This window comes from Pelodiscus sinensis, chromosome 2 (genome assembly GCF_049634645.1).
Source record: "Pelodiscus sinensis isolate JC-2024 chromosome 2, ASM4963464v1, whole genome shotgun sequence".
Taxonomy (NCBI): Eukaryota; Metazoa; Chordata; order Testudines; family Trionychidae; genus Pelodiscus; species Pelodiscus sinensis.
In genome coordinates this window covers 115,258,632-115,277,876 of record NC_134712.1, presented here as the reverse complement: position 1 = coordinate 115,277,876, position 19,245 = coordinate 115,258,632, and the positions used below count along the sequence as shown (strand labels likewise).

General features: G+C 43.9%; 1 protein-coding gene across 2 annotated transcripts in view; it reads right to left on the bottom strand.

The window, feature by feature from the left end:
- The window catches only part of SLC22A23 (solute carrier family 22 member 23), a 178,536-nt gene that overhangs the window by 35,312 nt on the left and 123,979 nt on the right, over window positions 1-19,245 (bottom strand). For both annotated transcript variants that reach the window (XM_075921326.1, XM_075921327.1), the window contains exons 4-5: window positions 12,907-13,075; window positions 833-960 (exon numbers count right to left, since the gene is read on the bottom strand). In XM_075921326.1, the coding sequence (XP_075777441.1) occupies window positions 833-960; window positions 12,907-13,075 (297 nt within the window). The remainder of the gene's footprint in view (window positions 1-832; window positions 961-12,906; window positions 13,076-19,245) is intronic.

The window sequence follows — 19,245 nt, the reverse complement described above, 5'->3', positions numbered from 1 at the left end:
GAACATTGTAAATGCATATTTCTGGGCACTGCCAGCGCTTTGAAGAGTAAAGGGGAGCTTGACAAGAATTTGACAGGTGAAACAACAGAGATAGAGTAGCTTCAGAAAAATGTTCTCTTTCTTTATAATTGAACGTAGATGGAGCCATATAAAAGCCCATCACTTTCTGAAACATGCTGAAGAATAACATTACTGTGTCAGTGACAATCTTAGTGACAATAACTGCCTGCTCATCTGAAAAGCATCAAGCAATCAGTCAACCAGGTTTACATTTCCAACAATAACCACCTTGACCATCACCAGGAGAATCTCTCTTAAAAGTGCAAAATGACTTAAAAAGGAAAGTGAAATGACTAGTAAAGTAAGATTTTAAGAAATGGAAATAAAATGTGGACCATTTTTAGATCTGCATCAATATTGATATTACTAAGAATCTGTTAATTGGCAGCAGCCAAATTTCCATATGAATAAATTAATGTGTTTTGAATAGCACAATCTCATTTATAGACCAGGGCTAATACAAGGCTAATGGTGGTTTCTCTAGCTATGGTGAAATGAACTGAGACACAGCCATAAAACACTGCACTGAAAAATGAGAAATAATGTAATTGGTAGGACTATCCAGTACACTGAGTCATTTAAAACAGATACCAAGTTCAGGACTGTATTTCGACAACTGTAAAATACATGAATGAATAAATCGGGTCATTTTACACATGGTGACTTGACCATTTAATTCAGGGCAGTTATGTCTCATGAATACTTGCAAACAACCAAAGCAATTCCTCTGCCTGGATTTCCTCTGCCTAATTTGTTGGACAAACCTACTCACCTGGCATCACTCCTTTGATATCACTTTCAGTGTTCATCCTGTTTTTGTTAGTGAAGTGAAGGATAAGTTTCTTGGACGCCTCAAACTGTTGGGTAGCCATCAGCCACCGAAGGGACTCTGGGAAAATACTTCAAGAGACACAAAATGTGTTAGTGGGTGCTCACAAAAATCTATCAATGGGAGCCAAATGCATATGTTGACTTACTTTATTCTCAAATAATGCCTGAACATTTTTTAACATGATGCTTCCTGCAAACAGTCCAAAAACAAAGATTCTCACCTATATAAACTATTGAGGGGTATTTAATATTTCTCCCTCCCTCCACGTTTTCTTTTATACAGATGCACAGAGTCCAATTCCTATTGCATTACATATTTTGTAAAGTGGGACAATATAAAACAAAATAAGGCAGGTTAACAGGACTGTGTGCATTAGTTCAGTGTATGAAAGGGTTGGGGAGAATTGTCTACATTCTGATTTAGGCTTCGTCTACGCTTGTAAGTTTAAAGCACAGTGGCAGCGCTTTAACGTGGCAGTGTGGTCATGGCATCAGTGCTGGGAGAGTGCTCTGCCAGCACTGTAGGTAAACCACCACCACCAGTGGGGTAGCCAACAGTGCTGGGAGCCTGTTTACACTGGCGCGTTACAGCGCTGTAACTGGTTGTGCTGGGAGGAGGGGGGGATACACACCCTTGAGCGAGAAAGTTACAGAGCAGTAACTTGCCAGTGTAGGAAATCTCTTAGCATGTGGCAAGCTAGGGAGCGAATCCATAGTTCTCCAGCTTCATGAGCTAACTCTGTGTGGCAACAGTGCAGTGAAAGTCCACTAACTGAGTTAGACAGCAGCAAGCTGGAGCATTGTAGGTTTACACTATGGCTTACTGCACACTAACTTACCATGCAGAGATGTCCTAGGAAGCACTGTCTGCAAAAGCCACCAGCTGCCAACAGAGTAAAAGTGTGGGACAGTTTCCAAATGGCCTTTCCTACCCAGAGGAAAGCAGCCGAAGTTAAGGAAGTGACTGGAAGTTTTTAAAGCTGGAGGGGTAAAATCCCTCATTGAACTTGTTTATAATTGCAACACAATGTTGATTTTGCTTTAAGGCAGATTGTTTAAAATGATCTGCAAAACATTATTTTGCCCTTTGTAAGTAAATAACGTCCTGCTTCAGAAACAGATTTTAAGGTATTTTGACAGAGTAGTGATAAGTCTATTACTATTATGTATAAATATGTAATAAGTAGCCATGTTTAATTTTATTATTAAGAAATCTCCCTTTGATGAAAATAACATTCTTTTATCTATGAGATATATTGCATAAAAATCTCTCATATCGGACACTCCTCTGTACAATGGTATCAAACATGGAATTAAGTCAAATAAAATGGAATCCCACTTTGAATATAAACCTCATAGGAAATAATGCTGAACTATTCAGGGAGAACTTCAAACACTTCTGATTTAATAGCAAGAGCATCAGAGAACACACCCTATAAACTTAATACCACATTATTCCTGAGGATGGTAGATGATCAACATTGGGAAAACATCTACCTTTGATATGAACTTCAAAGGAACAACATGGATATGAATTTGCAGAATTCTGATTCATTTTGTACTCCTGCAAAAATGTGATCAATATTGTACTCCAAGAAAGACTTACACAATAGCAGGGTGTACTATAAAGGAGTTCAGACTATATGATGTAGTGATACTGCCTGGCCTTAAAAATCTTTTAATATTTACCAAGTCTTGTGAGAGTTTGGAGAAAAGACTGATGAAGCACAGGCTGTCTAAAGAGTTGCAGGCTTCACACTGATTAGTAGAGCTGTCTTCAGAAATTATTAGCTCACACATGAAAACTTTTATAAGTCAGGAACTGAGAGGCAGCTGGTGTGGATGTCATTAAAAAAACAACCTGAGATCAGACCTGCTAACCCACAACCTATATTCATTAAGGAGTAACTAAGAAGCATTTGATCAGATACAAGTGTTTAAGCAATAATCACGAAAGGGCTCATATGCCATGATGCAGAGCATACAATTTTGCATCATGAGCACAGTATTTGGGGTGGTTCTCCTTAAACATAGCTATTTTTCATAGAGTTGTCAATTATTTCTATTAAATGTAGACACCCTAATCTCTGTCTTAATTGACTAGCCTTCTCTGTATTTTCAAATCCATTATTTTCAGATTGACTCAAACAGGCACATCTGGAACTTTACAAATACACAGCTAAAATAGGTCCACAAAGCTTGCAGTCTTCTCACTTATGTATGCTGCAATTTCTCTTTCCCTCTGAGTCAAGAAATATATTTAATCCTCCAAGGCATCTAACACAGTTTGTATAACGGATACATTATAAAATAAAGCTACACTAATCATAAATTCCACCACAGTATAGTGTCCTTTGCCATAAATGCAGTTTCAACTCTTAATATGCAAGGGGGCAGGGTGACAAGGGAAGGATGTAAAGGCAGCTGCACGATAAAACAGCCATCTCTTCAGGTTAATACAGGCAAGCCATCACCCTTGGCTTGAATGCCAGACGAAGAAAAAAAGCATACTGATTTTATGCATAAAAAAGGAGAATGTAAAGAAAAACTGACCCAAAATGGCGAAGAACAGTAAGTGCAGCAAATAGAACAGCCATTCTCTTGACAGCTCATTATACTGCATTGATATAATGTGTTTGCCTCAGCAAATTTTCTAGCAGAACATATTTTTGTGAAAGTAACATTTTGCAAATCTATCTCCCCCCTCCCACAAGGCTCTGAATGCACACACCATCCAGTATTTTGCCCTTGATAATTGGCAGGAATAGCTGCTACTCTAATGATCCTTTGGAACAGTCTGCTTAGTAACTGAACAAAAGCCACCGCAAACCTTTAATAGCAAAGTACTATTTGTACTGGAACTGCTGGAAAAGGGCTGTGTTAGTGGTTCTGAAGCTGGTTTCCAGGGCAGAAATCCGCTCAACATATCAAAGCATCATTTTTTGTCCCAGCCTGTCCAGGCTGCACATGTAGAATTATGGATGATTATTTATTTTCAATAATTCTTTCCAACAGTGGCTACCATGGTTAGGAGTTTCCCAGAAGAGAAGATAAAAGACACTTTCCTTGCCTTGTGCAGCTCACAGTCCAAATACAGACAAGTAGATTATTCCCATGTGTTCCTCTCGTCAATCATGTATGCTTAATGAAAAATGTAACTAAAAAGTAAAACTGAGTGTCAACTCACACACATGGGGTCTGAGCCTGCAAAACTATGTTTACCTTTACACATGTGAGCATTTCCACTGCCTTCAAGAGAAGGGTGAATGTTTCAGAATCACTTTGGCTCCTGCTCACCCTGCTCAATATTACCCTTCATAAGAACAGCCCAACTGGGTCAGAGCAGAATATGGGGGACAGTCCATCTAGCTTAGTATCTGATCTTCCATCAGTGGCCAATGAGAGTGGCCCCAGTGGGAATAAAAACAGGTAATCATCAAATGATCCATTTCCAGCTTTTGGCAAACAGACACTATCCCTGTCCATGCTGGCTAATAGTCATTGACGGACCTATTCTCCATGAACTTATCTAGTACTTTTTTAAATCCATTTATAGCGTTGGTCTTCATGATATCCTCTGGCAAGAAGTTCTACATGTTGACTGGTTTTGTGTGGAGAAAAAAACCTTCCTTTTGTTTCTGTTAAACCTGCTGCCTATTAATTTCGTTTTTGTGTTATGAGTAAACAACGCAACCTCATTTATTTTTTCCATAGCAGTCATGATTTTATAGACTTCTATCATATCCCCCGTAGTCTCTTTTCCAAGCTAAAAAGTTCCAGTCTTACTAATCTCTCTTCATAAGGTGGCTGGTTCCATACTCACCATTTTTGTTGCCCTTTTTGAGATGAGGCAACCACATCTGTATGCAGCATCAAGATGTGGGCATACCATCGATTTATATACAGGCAATAAGCTATTTTCTGTGTTATTATTTATTCTTTACTTAATGATTCCCAATATTACGTCTGCAATTTTTGACTGCTTCTTCACATTGAGTGAATATTTTCAGAGAACTATCCACAATGACGCCAAGATCTCTCTCTTGAATGGTAACAGCTAATTTAGACCCCAACAGTTTTATGTACTTTTGGAAGGTGAGAGCCCAGTGTCAAGGTGATCTCTGGGGTGGGTGAATTAACAAGATATTATTAAAAAGAGGGAGCTAGATGGGAGGGAGAGGACAAAAGAAGGTAGAAAGCCAGAGTATAGTGGCAATTGGAGGGGTGAAAATTAGAATAAGAGGAAAAGAAGCTTATGTATGACAATGGGGTGATGGCACTAGAAAATGTATTTGGACATACAATCATGCAACACTCTACAGAGCTGGGCTTCGGGGTGTTGCCACCTTTTCACCGAGCAGCTGGTCACCACCCTTCTTCAGGAACCAAACCATACTAGGCTCCATTCTGCTTACATTCAAGGCAAGGAGATCAGGGAGCACTCACCAGCTGGCCTCCAACCCACTGAGCACAACAGCTCCTCTTGTCAGAAGGCAGGCAGTGTTTCTCAACAGCTGCCACACCAAAATAGGCCTGGGCACTGAAACATGAATAAGCCCTGCGACAGCTGTTGCCATACTATGACAGCTGGCTTCTCTATTTGGCAAACACAGGAAAATCTTCAGGGCCGATGCTTTAAAAATCATATACATACCTCTCTCTTCAGAGAGACTTACTTCCACAGTACCTGTTCAAGGATTTATCATCTCCTGTATATAGGAGTTTTTCCCCTATATGAGATTCCACAAAAGTAATAGTGTGCAAGTGGACTGCAGCATGGAGCCTTGTGTAGAGTTAGACAGTCCGCCTGTGCGTTAACAATTGCAGGACTGGGATCTAACACATCCAAACTTTAAAGAATACTTCCTTTTGGAGTGGGAAGACTCAGAAATAAATATTTCAAGGACTGGAGAGGCTACAGCTTCTAACCACTAGGGACAAACTGGAAAGAGGGGAGAGGGTAAAAGGATTTCCAGTCCCCCAAGATCATTATTTTGGTCATTCAGGAAGAAAAGGTGGGAGAGGGTGAAGAGTCTCTTCCCCTTGTAGCTTCTGTATGATTCCAGCACTGAAGCTGCTCAAAAGCCCAAAGGCAAAAGACTTCCAGTTGCTCCATCTGCTCAGTCTGATGAGCAATAGCAGGAGGAGATGGAAGACACCAAAATTTTGATATAAAAGTCAAGAATTAAATGTATCTTGAGGTCCTCAAATAAAATTCTCTTAAATATTTAATGCATTTTACTTTTATTGTTTCAATTTCAGTTGTGAGATCTCACACAGGGTCTAAACTTGTTGCGTCTGTGCAGACACACACACAGGAGGCACTTTTTCAGCTCTGAATTCCAAACTTTAGACAGCATGATGGGAAACTTAAAAGCAAAAAGCAAGCAAATTAATAGGAAATTAGACCCACAGCCTGATTTCATGTTTCTTGTTCACTACAATTGTATCTCCTTGCATTGTTTTATTATCCTAATCTAAGACAATATTTACAAGAAGCTGCTTTGCCAACATCTTTTGACAACACAAACAAAATAGGAAATGCTCTGTGTCAAACTGGAGATGTGAAGGACTAGTCAACGAGTCACTCCCCTCCCCCTGCTGCCTCTATCAGAAAGAGGCAGCAAGGGGTAGGAGGGAGAACAGGGGGTGCTTCAAAGCATCAGCACCGCATGGAGCCTGGGGCCAGACCCTGGGCTCTGTGTGGCGCTGCTGCTTTGAAACACCACGTGCAGCCCAGGGCCAGCTGAGGTGTCTCCAGGCTCCACGTGGCGCTGCTGCTTTGAAATGCCGCAAGGAGCCTGACGCCGGGCTCCCCATGGTGTTTCAAAGCGGCAGCACTGCACAGAGCTATCCTGGAGCCTTGGGTGCTGTGGGAAGCAAGGAAGCCTCCACCTGCCCTGGATAGGGGACTAATGGTGCCCAAGGGCAGTCGCCAGCCCTACCCAGAGGGGCATATTGTCAAGGGCAGGTAGAGAGTCTGGGGCTTCCCATGGTTGCTCAGGTTCTCTGCGTGGGTCTTACTACTGCCCAACTCCAGCTTCTGGCCCACCAGGGCATAGGGCCTCATAGTCAAGTGGGGCTAAGGTCCGCCTCCATTCCCCTCTCATCTCCCCCAATCAGGAAGAGGCAGGCGTTGCAGGGAATTCGGGACAAATGCTGTTCAGAGTCACTAAGCCCAGAATCAGGACTTGGACTCTGCATTTTGAGACTGACCATCCATCTCAAATTAGGTGAGATACCCTCTCCTCCCCCGCACCCCCCACCCATCTGCTCTACTTGGCAAGATTTCTTTTTCTTTATTTTGCTCTGACCACCCTTACCCCCATCCTAACTTTCCCTTTGGAGTACTGTTATCAGCCCCACACTGGACAATAAGGAGTTAACAGAGCCCCTGGGAGGCTGCACAGGAAGTGGCCAATCAAAGAGAGGCCATGAGGCACAGCCAATCAAGACTGGGGAGGCCCATTAAGGAGGGCTGAAGTCAGGGCTGGACTGAGGCATGGGCGAGCTGGGCAGCTGCCCAGAGCGCCAACCAATGGGGGGCACCTGATGGCAGCTGTAAGGGGCGCATGGTGTCCCTTACAGCTGCCATCAGGCACCACGCGCCCAGCTCCTGCGACACTGGCCCCATGGCACCGGCCCAGCAGTGCCCTTCCCCCCACAGCTGTGGGGCCCTGCACGGCTCGGAGCGCGCACCAGCAGCACTGGCCGGGCCAGGCTGGGCTGGGCAGCGCATGCACCGTGCGCCCCAGGGGTGGGCTCAAGCCAAAAGGGCTCAAGCCGGTCCTGGCTGCAGTGCAGAGCAGCTTCAGTCACACTCTGGAGCTTGAGGAGGGAGGATGGCTGGCTGTCTTGCAGGCAGAGGGCAGCACGCACCCTGGACAGAGCAGTGCTGCAGGCAGAGACCCCGAGAGCTAAAAGCCACTCCTAATGGGCCGCAGAAATTTGCAAGGGGAGGCCCTGAGGCAAGAGCAAAGAGGGTGCTAGGACTGTGGGGAAGTGACCCAGGGAGATTTCCAGAAAAGTTGGAGGGGATGCAGCAAGTGGCGGCCATGCACAGGGTCCCCCACTCAGGGAGGGGCTCAACTGAAGGACTGTGATTCTGTCCCCTGGAAGGGTGGAATTACGGAGTGTGGCATAGCCAGAGGGCTGTGTCACAAAGAGGACGCTGTAGTCCTGGGAGTGGAATGGGTCCTGGAATGAAAGTGACAGCGGTGAGGCACCACCAAAGAATGCCCTGGCAAGCAGAGATAATTCCAAGTACAGCTAGCAAGGAGATGCCGCAGTGGTGAGTAAAGGTAAAACAAACCCTTTCCCCATGGAAAAAGCTGAGGCGGGAAAAACTAGAAATCCTGTCAGTGTCTGGTTTCAGTGTGTACAAAAGTTCTTGCGGCTGTCCATGCAGAGACCACTGGGAGAAAGGGAAGGCGCATGAGGAACACTGAAACAACAGAACAAAAACCTTAACACCATAGAAAATTCAAACCATAGAAAAAGTCAAAATATGTTTTTAAAAAAGGGAAGGGAGGAGGGACAAACACAGAACAGGTGGCAGGAGAGAGGCAACAGAGAGGAAATGCAGACAGGAGGAAGGAGGGACACAGATGCAAAGATGGGGATGAGGAGAAGATGCCTTTCAAGAATTTTTGTGCTGAGGGTCACTGGCTCACAAACCCTGCTGCAGTCAGTGCTATCCATTTTAAGGCACACTTGGGATTAAGTGTGACCTGAACCTGCAAACAGAGTAAACTATGTTTGCACTAGGGGGTTACATCAGAACAACTACACCAATTAAAATTCAAGCTGCTGAATTTGAGAAACACATTGAAAAGACACATTTCATCTTACGGCACCTGTGTACTCAGACCCAACCCAGCTAGCCCTTTTTTATCCCCTTAACTTGGAGTTAGGATTTTGGGTTTCTTTGTTTTAATTAACAACGCACTTGCTGACCTTCAAGACAGCCAGATCCAGGAAGCATCTAATACCCAAAGGAGGAAACAGAAAGCCTTCTGTATCCTGGTGATCTAAAATCTGGGTCTAAGTGCATGATTGTAAGCACATTTCTCAGACCTAGCTTATGCACAATTGTATACAATCTTCCAGATTCTAGGACAGGGGTGGGGCAATAATTTTTGACCCGGGGACACTTCAGAAATTTTTGAAGTGGCCCCAGGCCGCCCCCAGAAGAGGCAGGGCCTCAGGCAGAAGGGGCGGGGCCAGGACACTTCCATGCTTCTCCACCCACAGCCCCTGATTGTTCTGGGGGAGGGAGAGCATGTGAAGTCTTTGCTCCCCCCGAGCTGGCAGTTCCCTCTAGGCACCCCTGATGGTAGGGGACTTCACCCGCTCCCTCCTGCCCCCAGGTCAATCAGGGCGTGGGGGCAGGAGGAGCATGAAGTCTGCCCCGCCCTGCAAGGGAGCTCCAAGGTTGACTTCAAGTGTCAAGATCCTTGAAGGGTAGGAGGAGACTTTGTGCATTTTCCTCCGCCTCCAGGCCCTGAATGACCTGGGGGTGTGGGTAGTGTGAAGTCTCTTGTTCCCTGCCCTCTAGCGCACAGCGCTTAGAGTCAAGGTGGACTAAGCCCTGAACGCTCCCACGTCCCTCGGCCCTGACTGGCCTGGAAGCAGGCGCGTGGGCAGGACCTCCACAGTCCAGATCAACCCATTTGGCGAGCTGGATCCAGCCCGGATACAGCACCCGCCACCATAAAATTTGTATTACAGAGTGAGGGGGAAGCAGAGAAAGCACAGTCATAGAAGATATATCAGACATCACAGATCGGGAGGGGGGGGGGGGGAAGGAAGAGGGCTGAGACAATAGGATAGATGAAAGGACCTTTCTTCTGTTTAACTGTTTACATTGTGTGGGTAATTATTGACAAAGAAGGGCAACTTTCATTTTTTTTCCTCTGTTACAATTAAACACAAGTTCACTCCCCTCCCCATCCAAACTCTGCATACAATACATGCCTACACAATAGAAGGAACTATAAAAATGACAACATCTTACCTGCTTCATTAAAAGGGCATCCCACTTAAAAAGGTATGACAGGTAATACTCATGCATCCAGCATACATGAAGCATACATGTACTCCCTGTGTAACTAAGCAAACATTTTCAGTCCCTTTCTGCTCTTCCAAACTTGTAGAGTCTGTTTTTTCTTGATACTTTTGTTATTGCTACCATTATCAAAAGCAGGACCTAATTCTACCTTCTTTCCATCCTTCCCTACCTGTTTCCAATAGGATTTATAGGTGCATATTGAAGGGCAGAATTTGGTCAGTAGCAAAACCATGAAGTCTGGGATGAAAGGTTAGTATTTCCAACTCTCATTAATATTCGCAGGAGCCTTTGCTTTGAGTTTACCTGGAGCTTAGGCAGATCCTGATTTGCAGTTTATTTAATATTTAAAAAGTCTCTTTACACAGACTTGATTTTGTTGGTTTGTTTGGTATGTTAATAATCTGTCTTCTTAAAGGACAGTAAAACTATCAAATAAAATATTTGTAATGGATGGTATTGCAATTGCACACTAGCAATATGCACCACTTAAAACCAGAACTGTTATGCTAAAATACAACAACAGATTCTGTAGAATATATGTGATAATGTACACCTGCTAAGGCTCAGACCAGGACACGACAACTCAAAGCAGCACAAAATAACAAATCCTGAAGACACATCTGATCAACACTTCCCACAACAGCTTTCAAGATCCATGGATCCTATACATGCCTATAACAACATGCAGTGTACCTCATCCAGTGCATTAAATGGCCCAATAAGAGCTACGTGGGTGAAACCAGACAATAACTATGCTCTTGAATGAAGTCACACAGGAAAACAGCTGACCTCTCAGTCCTCATTCTCAAAGGAACCTGCACAACTTTCAAAAGACAAGTCTGGAATTTAAATTCATAACTTTGCTAGACACTAAAAATCACAGCTAGAACTGAGGCACTGAATTTATGGTTTACTCCAACACACTGTAATCCATTCAGCCCCTCTTTCTGACCCATGACTACAGAGGTGTTAAGGAACCACTTCACCATGAATGATCCCTTATAATATTTGCTAACTACCTATGCTAAACAATCTGTTTTACCTTGAATGTAGCTGTTACATAGGGATGTAATAGTGTAGTCCAGAGCTACTCAACAAGCGGCCTGTGGGCTGCATACAGCCGGCGGCCCATTTGTTTGTGGCCAGTGGTGCAGTTTGGGTTTACGGGAGCTCAACACGCAGCCCCTGGGTGGGATCCTTTGAACATGGCCTCCACTGGGAACACGCTCCACAACAGTAAGGCATCTCCCAGGCGGGGTGAGCACTAAAAGATGCAAGCAGATGGGCTGGCTGGAACAGGCAGGTACAGGGTGTCGGTGTTCCTAGCCCTGAGGGAGGAGGTGCCAGGAGCTATTTGCATATATATTTGCATATATCTGCAATCACACTTAAGTTGTGGCCCTCAGCATGTGCTGTGAGTATCATTGTGGCCCCCGCGGTTTCCAAAGTTGAGTAGCCCTGGTGTAGTTGATTAATCAATTAACCAAAAAGCAAAAGCTTTCAGGTTAATGCTATAGAACACGTGCATTCTCCCCTCCCCACCCCATGCCATGCCAGTACATTATTTAGCAAGCTGGTCAGCAGCCTGGTTCAGTCCTGGCTTGCAATGGGTCCGAGACCTACTCCCACTGAAGCTCTGCATTTAAAGTATATTAGGAGCAGGCAGCCCGGCTCAGTTTTGGCTAGTGACGAGTCCAGGAGCTCAGACGTCCCCCCCCCCGCACCCACCAGACAGGAGCTGCTGCCACCCCATACTGCTGTCTCTGTATCAGAGGCAGCAGCAAGGGGTGAGAGGCTCCCCTTGCAGATCAGCTCCCGCCTGGCACCCCACACTACTGCCTCTGATACAGAGGCAACAGCACAAAGTGGCAGGGTGCTCCTTGGGAGTGGGGCCAATATTTAACATCCCTACTGTCACATGCGGAGTATCTCTCTCAGCCTTGAAGATGACTGCATGGCTCAAAAGCCCGTCTCTCTCACCAACAGATGTTGGCCCAATAAAAGATATTACCTCTCCCTCTAACATGGAGGGATGGACAAGGCTAGAACTGCAGGGTACAGCATGGATACGTACAGATTTTAAAACATGCAAAGCTGCCTGAGTGAGAAGCATAGTGGGAGCCTTAGGTACTTCCCAGCATGAGTAGATGGACACACACTGGCTTTGCTCCACCTAGCACGCTAAAAATAACAGCATGGCTGCTATGACATGGGCAGTGGGTCAGGCTAGCCACCAGAGTATAATCCTGTCTGACTCCCTGAGTCTAAATTCCAGCGGCTTCCGTGAGCAGCTGCCTATGCCATCATGATCACACTTAATTTTAGTGTGCTGCACATCTGAGAAATACCCTCCTAGCTGCTATTTAGACTCGGTCGGGGAAAATGAGCTTAGCACATATTAAGGGCAATGTAGAAAACGGGCTAGGTTGCACATGTTGGCCAATACATGCTATTCTCACCGCTTTAAATCCTAGCCTAGTGAAGGCCAAAGAAACTGAAGGGGCAAGCAAGAACTACGCTAGGTGGTTAAGGGGAAAACTTGACTTTAGAAATGCAGATCTCCAAGGGCTAAAGCTAAGGCTAAACAGTCAACATCCTGCTGGTGATAACTTACCTTTCTTCTCATTTTTTATATTTTGCGATTGCAACATGGCCCCTCCTCAAAGAAGCACGAAGCACAGATGGCAGCTTAATAAACTAGAATGGTCCTCTGTCCCTCCCATTAAAAACAGAAGAAGCTACATTAGAGAGTAAAAGTTTTTCCTTCTGAAGCTTTGTTGCAGGGATTTGCCTATTTACTGAAGGAGGCATTTTATAACTAGGAAAAGGAAAATCTCAATAGACTATAATAAAATGGGGGCCTTCCCCCAATACCAAAACATCTCCCAAACCCAGCTTTAGAAGCAAGCATCTTTAAATACAAGAAACAAGGCAGAAATACTTACTACCAGTAAACTAGCATCAGCAGGAATGGGCAGATGATGACAGCCTGAAGAACCTGCCAGTCTCTGCAGAGGGCAGCCAAGCCTGGCATGAGGAACTGTCCTGCCATTGCAATGAAGCTTGCCACCATGGTGACCATAAATCGGTGCCCAGGAGGACAAAGTTCTATTCCTGAAACAAAAGGGAACATGCAAAATTTGAAGGTCAATGCAAACAATTTTTTTTTTATGGCACTGGAGCCAAAGTACTCCCGTCAATCACAATTTTTTCCTATTTGATTTACCAAGAGGATACAATAGTCCTTTAGAAACATTTTGCTCAGTCTTGGGCCCAAAAATATTTTGCTGAAGACTTGTGGCAAATAAAAGCTCCCAAGTGTCCCAAAGATTTAGGGCCCGATCCTAGAAGATGGTGAAGAACATGGTACCAGTGATGCCAAGTAGGGATATTAAATTTCAAGTAATTGTCTAATTGAATAGTCCATGCATTTTGCATCAACTAGGGATGTAATAGTGTAGTTCAGTAACCGATTAATCAATAAGCTAAAAGCTTATAGGTTAATGCTATAGACTACATGCATTCCACACCCACCTCCTCTGCAACCAGTAAATTTTTTAGCAGGCTGGCCAGCAGCCCGGCTCAGCTCTGGCTCATGCTGGGTTTGGGACCTACCCCTGCTGTGGCTCTGCATTTAAAATGTATTAGGAGCCAGATGGGCAGGCAGCCCAGCTCAGTTCCGGACTGTGCTGGGCCCGCACTGCTGCCTCTTTATCAGAGGCAGAAGCATAGGAGAACAAGCAGCCAGTCCACAAGAGAAGCTGGTTTTTAAACTGGCTCCCCTCACAGACTAGCTCCCACCTGGCACCCCACGCTGCTGCTGGTCCCACCTCCAGGGTCTATAGAATAGTCAATTAACTGATAAGAATTCATGAGGTTACTTGACTATTCAGTTAACTAATATTTAACATCCATAGCTATTTGATTAGTCGATAAGGCGCCTCTGCCTTTGAAATTTTCTTCCCATCCCCATAGGGGATCTCACTCAACTTTTAGCAAGAAAGCTTCCCATATGTCTCTCCCTTCCCTCTTCAGTGAAATCCATCATTATTGCCATTTCAGTAAGCTCAGCAGCCGTTGTGACAGTGTTGGTTGACAAAATTCCTTAAAATCCCTGGGCCCTGGAGAGTCACCCACTAAGTCTCAGAAATGAAGCTGGATCTAGCAGAATCACTTTTTTTCAAAATCAACAGAAGTACAGCAATAAAACTGCTTCAGATCATAGAGCCACATCCTAATGTTGATGGATTTTTCTTTTCAGCTAGAACTACGCTGGTACCCTGCAGTCTACACTTCAGGCTTGTCTACATTCACTTCTAGGGGTTAATCATTAGCCATAATAAGGCTGCCAGAAATACTGATTGTGCAGCCCTTAACTGCAAATGGAAACAAATATATGGGCGAGACAAACAATTTTGTCACCATCCCTTTATCAATGATACTTTTCTTTTAGAACTCTTCCAGAGTTATTTTGTTGTTACACTTATTAAATGATGAAGATGCTGGATATGAAAAGCTGGGGAAGGGGAAAAGCAGGAACTAAGATGTCCTTCATCAGAAGCCAAGCTGTATGTGGGATGGGGATTTGAGCAGAACGTTTATCACTTTGTTCCAAGGCTAGCACCACACTACTGCTGGAACTGGAATGTTGCCAACCCATACAAAGGAAAATGCAATGGTAATGAAGCAGTCAAAAATTTCATTATCCTAGTCATAATCAAACCACAGTTCAGCTTTGGCAGGGGTGAAAATAACCCGAACACACTTACTGTTGCATAAAAAGGCATTCACAGTTTAATTAGGAAAACAAGATTAAACACACAGCTCCCATCCCATTAATAAGGCATCCTTCCTAGACATAAAGTAGACTGGGATTAACCAATTCCTTTCCCCCCCCCCCCAGTGCAGAAGTGTGACAATCTGATTATCATATGACCATAAAACCATTGTTGCTACCACTGTTATATAACTAACAAAACTTATGCTAAGCATGACACATAGCAAGAGAGGGTTAAGCATCCTGAAGGCCAAATGGCCCAAAGAAAACCTTGTAGAGACATGTTAGAAAAAATGTGTAAGTGGCAATTCATACTATTCAGTGCTAGTCAGGCTAGAACTTTAAAATACAAACCTATGTTGCTAAAACAGGGGTGGGGAACTTAAGCCTGCCACCCCTGACGGATAGCTTCTCATTTGCGTGTGGCCCTCCCCCCCCCCAACCGATTTTTCTGTGGGTCAGTGGGCCCCGAACCCAAACAACGTTCCCCACCCTGTGCTAAAAGTTAGAGGCAATACTAATTGTGTGTGTTTACAAAAAGATGTTAACCATGGAAACATGTTAACCTGTCTATTATCACAGCTATTGATGCAGAAGTCAAAAGGGCATTTTTATATGTTTCATTAAATTCTATGATACATTGTTTAATAGATAAATTATCTTTATTAATTACCATGGTGTTTAGGAAACAGAAGGTTCCATCAACAGCCTATTGTTCACCCTGGACTATATGGTCAAGAGGCTTCCAGAATACTCTATCTATAAGATGACCACTGGGTGCCAATCCTGTCATCTCAGATCTGCTTAAGGTTTCATGTAGGGGAAACCTAAGCCATAAGGATCTAGCTCCTAGTCTTAAGATGGTATATTCTAAAAATGATGTTGGACATTGGACTATAACCTATGGTCTAAACTTTAAAAGAACTCTTTACAATTACGAAGCTCACAGTCTTTACTATGAATCTAATCTTAGAACTATACTCATGTCTGACTGTGGGTATATATCTATCTAAATATCTATCTATCTACATATAAAAAAATATTTTAACCAATACTCTCTCTCATTTTCAATAAGTTTTAGTTTTAATAAGAATTGGCTGTCCCTATGTATTTGGGATAAGATTTGAAATATTCACTGACCTGGAAGTAATATGTCCTATCCTTTGGGATTGGTAGATCTTTGACTTAGGTGTACGGGTGCAAGCCTAAGGTTGGGTTGCTCTAAGGGAATTGTGTCATTGGCTTCTGGGTAACCAGTAGGTATCTTAGAGGCTGTTTTGCCCTGACTTGGTATTGGAATAACCACCAGCTTTGGGAATGGCTGCCCCATTCATTGCAGTTCAGCCTAAGTGACCCCATCTGGCTCCTGAGACCTGGTTACAGGAGATGTCCTCCAAGTTATGTTTTTATAGCTTTCAAGGATACATCTGTTTTGATTTTTAAATCAGACATCACAGTCATTCACACTCCAGTATTCTTTCAGGAAGTGTATGTTGATTTGTTGCTATAGAAACAAACACATTTCATTAGACAGGTGCAAATTCAGCTTTCCAATGGCTGAGCTTAGATTAGTGTCCACTATCAAGAGCTTAGTGTCCATTATGAAAACTTGCAGAGACAAGATCAACTTTTATATCAAGTCAGGAAGATGTGTCAAAATTGTATAACTGCGTTTCTGAGTCAATGATGCACAAAAGACATAATATTCCATTTACAGCAATGACTGACTACATAAACACAGCAAAGAACTTCAGAAAAGAAAGCAGACGCAAAACCATCTCTGGGCTATCCTATGTATGATCAAGTTGTTCCCACTTCCCTAAAGAAGATGAAAAATGGCTGTAGTTACCGGATGACCGTGACTTTCAAGTACCATTAGCAGAAACTCACTGTGTCAAATACAGCATCACTAATGGAAATATACTGCACATTAGATTAGCCTCTCTAGTTCCCAAAGATCTGTGGTACCAGTCTTAAGACACAAGCAGCTTAAAATAGTAGTTTGAGCAAACATCTGCCAGACCAGCATTCTTGACCTTGTCAACAAGGCAGCCTAAGCATTACTGTGTCAAAGAGAAAGGCTCTCATAAAACCACTTTAATACCAGAGATTGCGATGCATGTAGGAAGACTCTTGAGCCCCACTGATTTCATATGGTTCCATGCAGCCTCAGACTCTGCCCACACATATCCACTGAAGTCCAACTTACACTTTCATACTATGGATGGAGGAACAGAACCTCTGTTTCTCCCAGTCCATTAAGAGTTTCCCAACCTGTTCCTTTGGTGGTGAAGTGCTATGTAGCCTGTTTTCATTAATTTGAACTAAAGAAAGTCACTATCACATACGCACCCTCCACCTTTTGTTTTTGGCCACACACACTACGTGATACTGTCATAATGGGTCTTTCACCTAAGGAGCGACTCCTAGTGTCCAGTCGTGGTGCTACAGGGATTTTTTTTAACCCCAGAGCCCATTCAGTCAAGGACATCAGTCTGAAGGCACGTAGCCAGGTCATGGCTCAGTCCATTCCCCTTATGGGGATTAGCAGAAAAATCTCATGTCCTTCAAAATGGCCTTCTGGCCTTTACCTGGCATTTGCTGTTCCTGGCTTCTACTATTCTTGACACCAATGTTTCTCCTCTTGGCCTGGAGGAGTTCTGGGTTCTTGTCTGGGTACCCCATTTAAGCAGCTAACAGCCATTCTTTCAGTCCTGTGACTGTTACCTTTTTCCTTGGGCTACTCTCACCTTTAAGTCTCTTATCAATATCTTTACAAGAGAGTTGTAGATTCTGCTGCCCAGGTGCTGACCATGGAATTCCTCACAGCTTCTCCTGGGAACAGCTATGGAAGAATTGCCAAAAAGCCAGTCTTAGCTCTTTGCTGCAGCAGCTACATTGAACTGCTAGCTGTTCTTTGCCCTCTGAATTTCATCCAGTGGTCCTCAAACTTTTTATGTCAGATCTCCCCTCCCCCAAAATGTGATCGGCCCACACATCCCAAGAGCCGGGACTGGAGCTCTGAGCCAGGGACAGGGCTGGGGCTTCTGATTTGTGTTTCTCAGGCTTCTCACTACGGACTAAGATGAGGCAAGCCTTTTGCCAGCTCCTTCAGCCCAGCACCCTTCCCAACTAACCTACCAAAATGGAGGGTTCAGCAGGCCAGCCCTCTCTTATCTAAGGAGGCAGTCTTTATGCTTCTTCCCTTCTCCCAATGCTTCCCCACTGATGGGTGAGAGGGGAGCTTTGCCCTGATTCCTCTTTCAGGCTCTTAAAAGGCAAATTTCTTCCCAGGACCCCTAGGCCTCTACATGTATCCCTCACTACCCCCTTCCAAACCCTTAAAGGGCCAACCAAGGTGATAGGGTGGGATGATCATTAGGAGGAACAACAGATAGTTCGATTTAGGGCTTTAATTCGAAATACTGGGTCCCTGCCGTGTGTCGACGCAAGGAGTTAGTCCGGATTTGTAAATTTCAAAAAATGGCGACCAGCCGGGAAGATGCAAATCAAGCATGGAATATTTAAATCCCGGGCTTGATTTGCAACTTCAAATGCCTATGTTAGCCTCCCCAGTTCGAACTAGGGGGCTAATGTAGACATACCCCTTCAAATAATAAGGCTGTGTTGTTTGGAGGTGAAAGCAGAAGGGTGGAAACTAGGAGGTCTTTCTTGAGTTTGAAATCACTGGCTAGTTTCTGGAAAACAACCAAGGATTAGATTTGTAAAAACAGTTAGCTATTTTAACTTAGTGCCTACCACCCAACCCTGCTGCGGCTGTGACATCCTGCTACCTGGCCTGCTTGACCCTTCAAGTATAGGGCTGATCCATGCCCAGAGTAGCTGGCTGATGGTGGAATTCACTGGCAACAGACGGTTAAGCGGTAAGCATACTGGTAAGCCTCATTCTTACCAGTATGCTTACCAGTTAACATCCCTAGTGCAGATCACATTTGCCCATCATAAATCAGGTTCCTGGTTCAAAAGTAGGCATGAACAGTGCTTTTAAACTAGATTATCACAGTGATCCCTTAATAGCCTTCCAACATAAAAGGATTGTAGATAGCATTATTTGGAACTGCTATTAATGTAACTCAAATAACAAGCCCTCCCCCCACATTAATCTCCAGTGTACCAATATATGGACCGCATTCATCATTTTATACTATCCTTTTTAAAAAACAACAGCTATCAAACTACCCCCAGCACACTTCAAGCACAGCAGTAGTATTTCTATAAACCAGGCTCTCGGTTTATATTTTAACAAAGCAGTTGAGAGTAGCTGGAACACTTGAATTGCTAGTTTCTATATTTGTTTTTAAGACATAACTCGACAGTGAAGAGCCTTCAATTCTGACATTCTCTCCAGCTTGCTCTCTCATAGTCAGAGTTGTTAGACTTCCAGAGCTGGATTTCTATCTTGTACATAAGTTGTGTGTCAGCATCAATGCATCTGTTTCAACAAGTTTCATCATAAAGCTGGTGTAAAGTAGTGGAGAACTAGGCC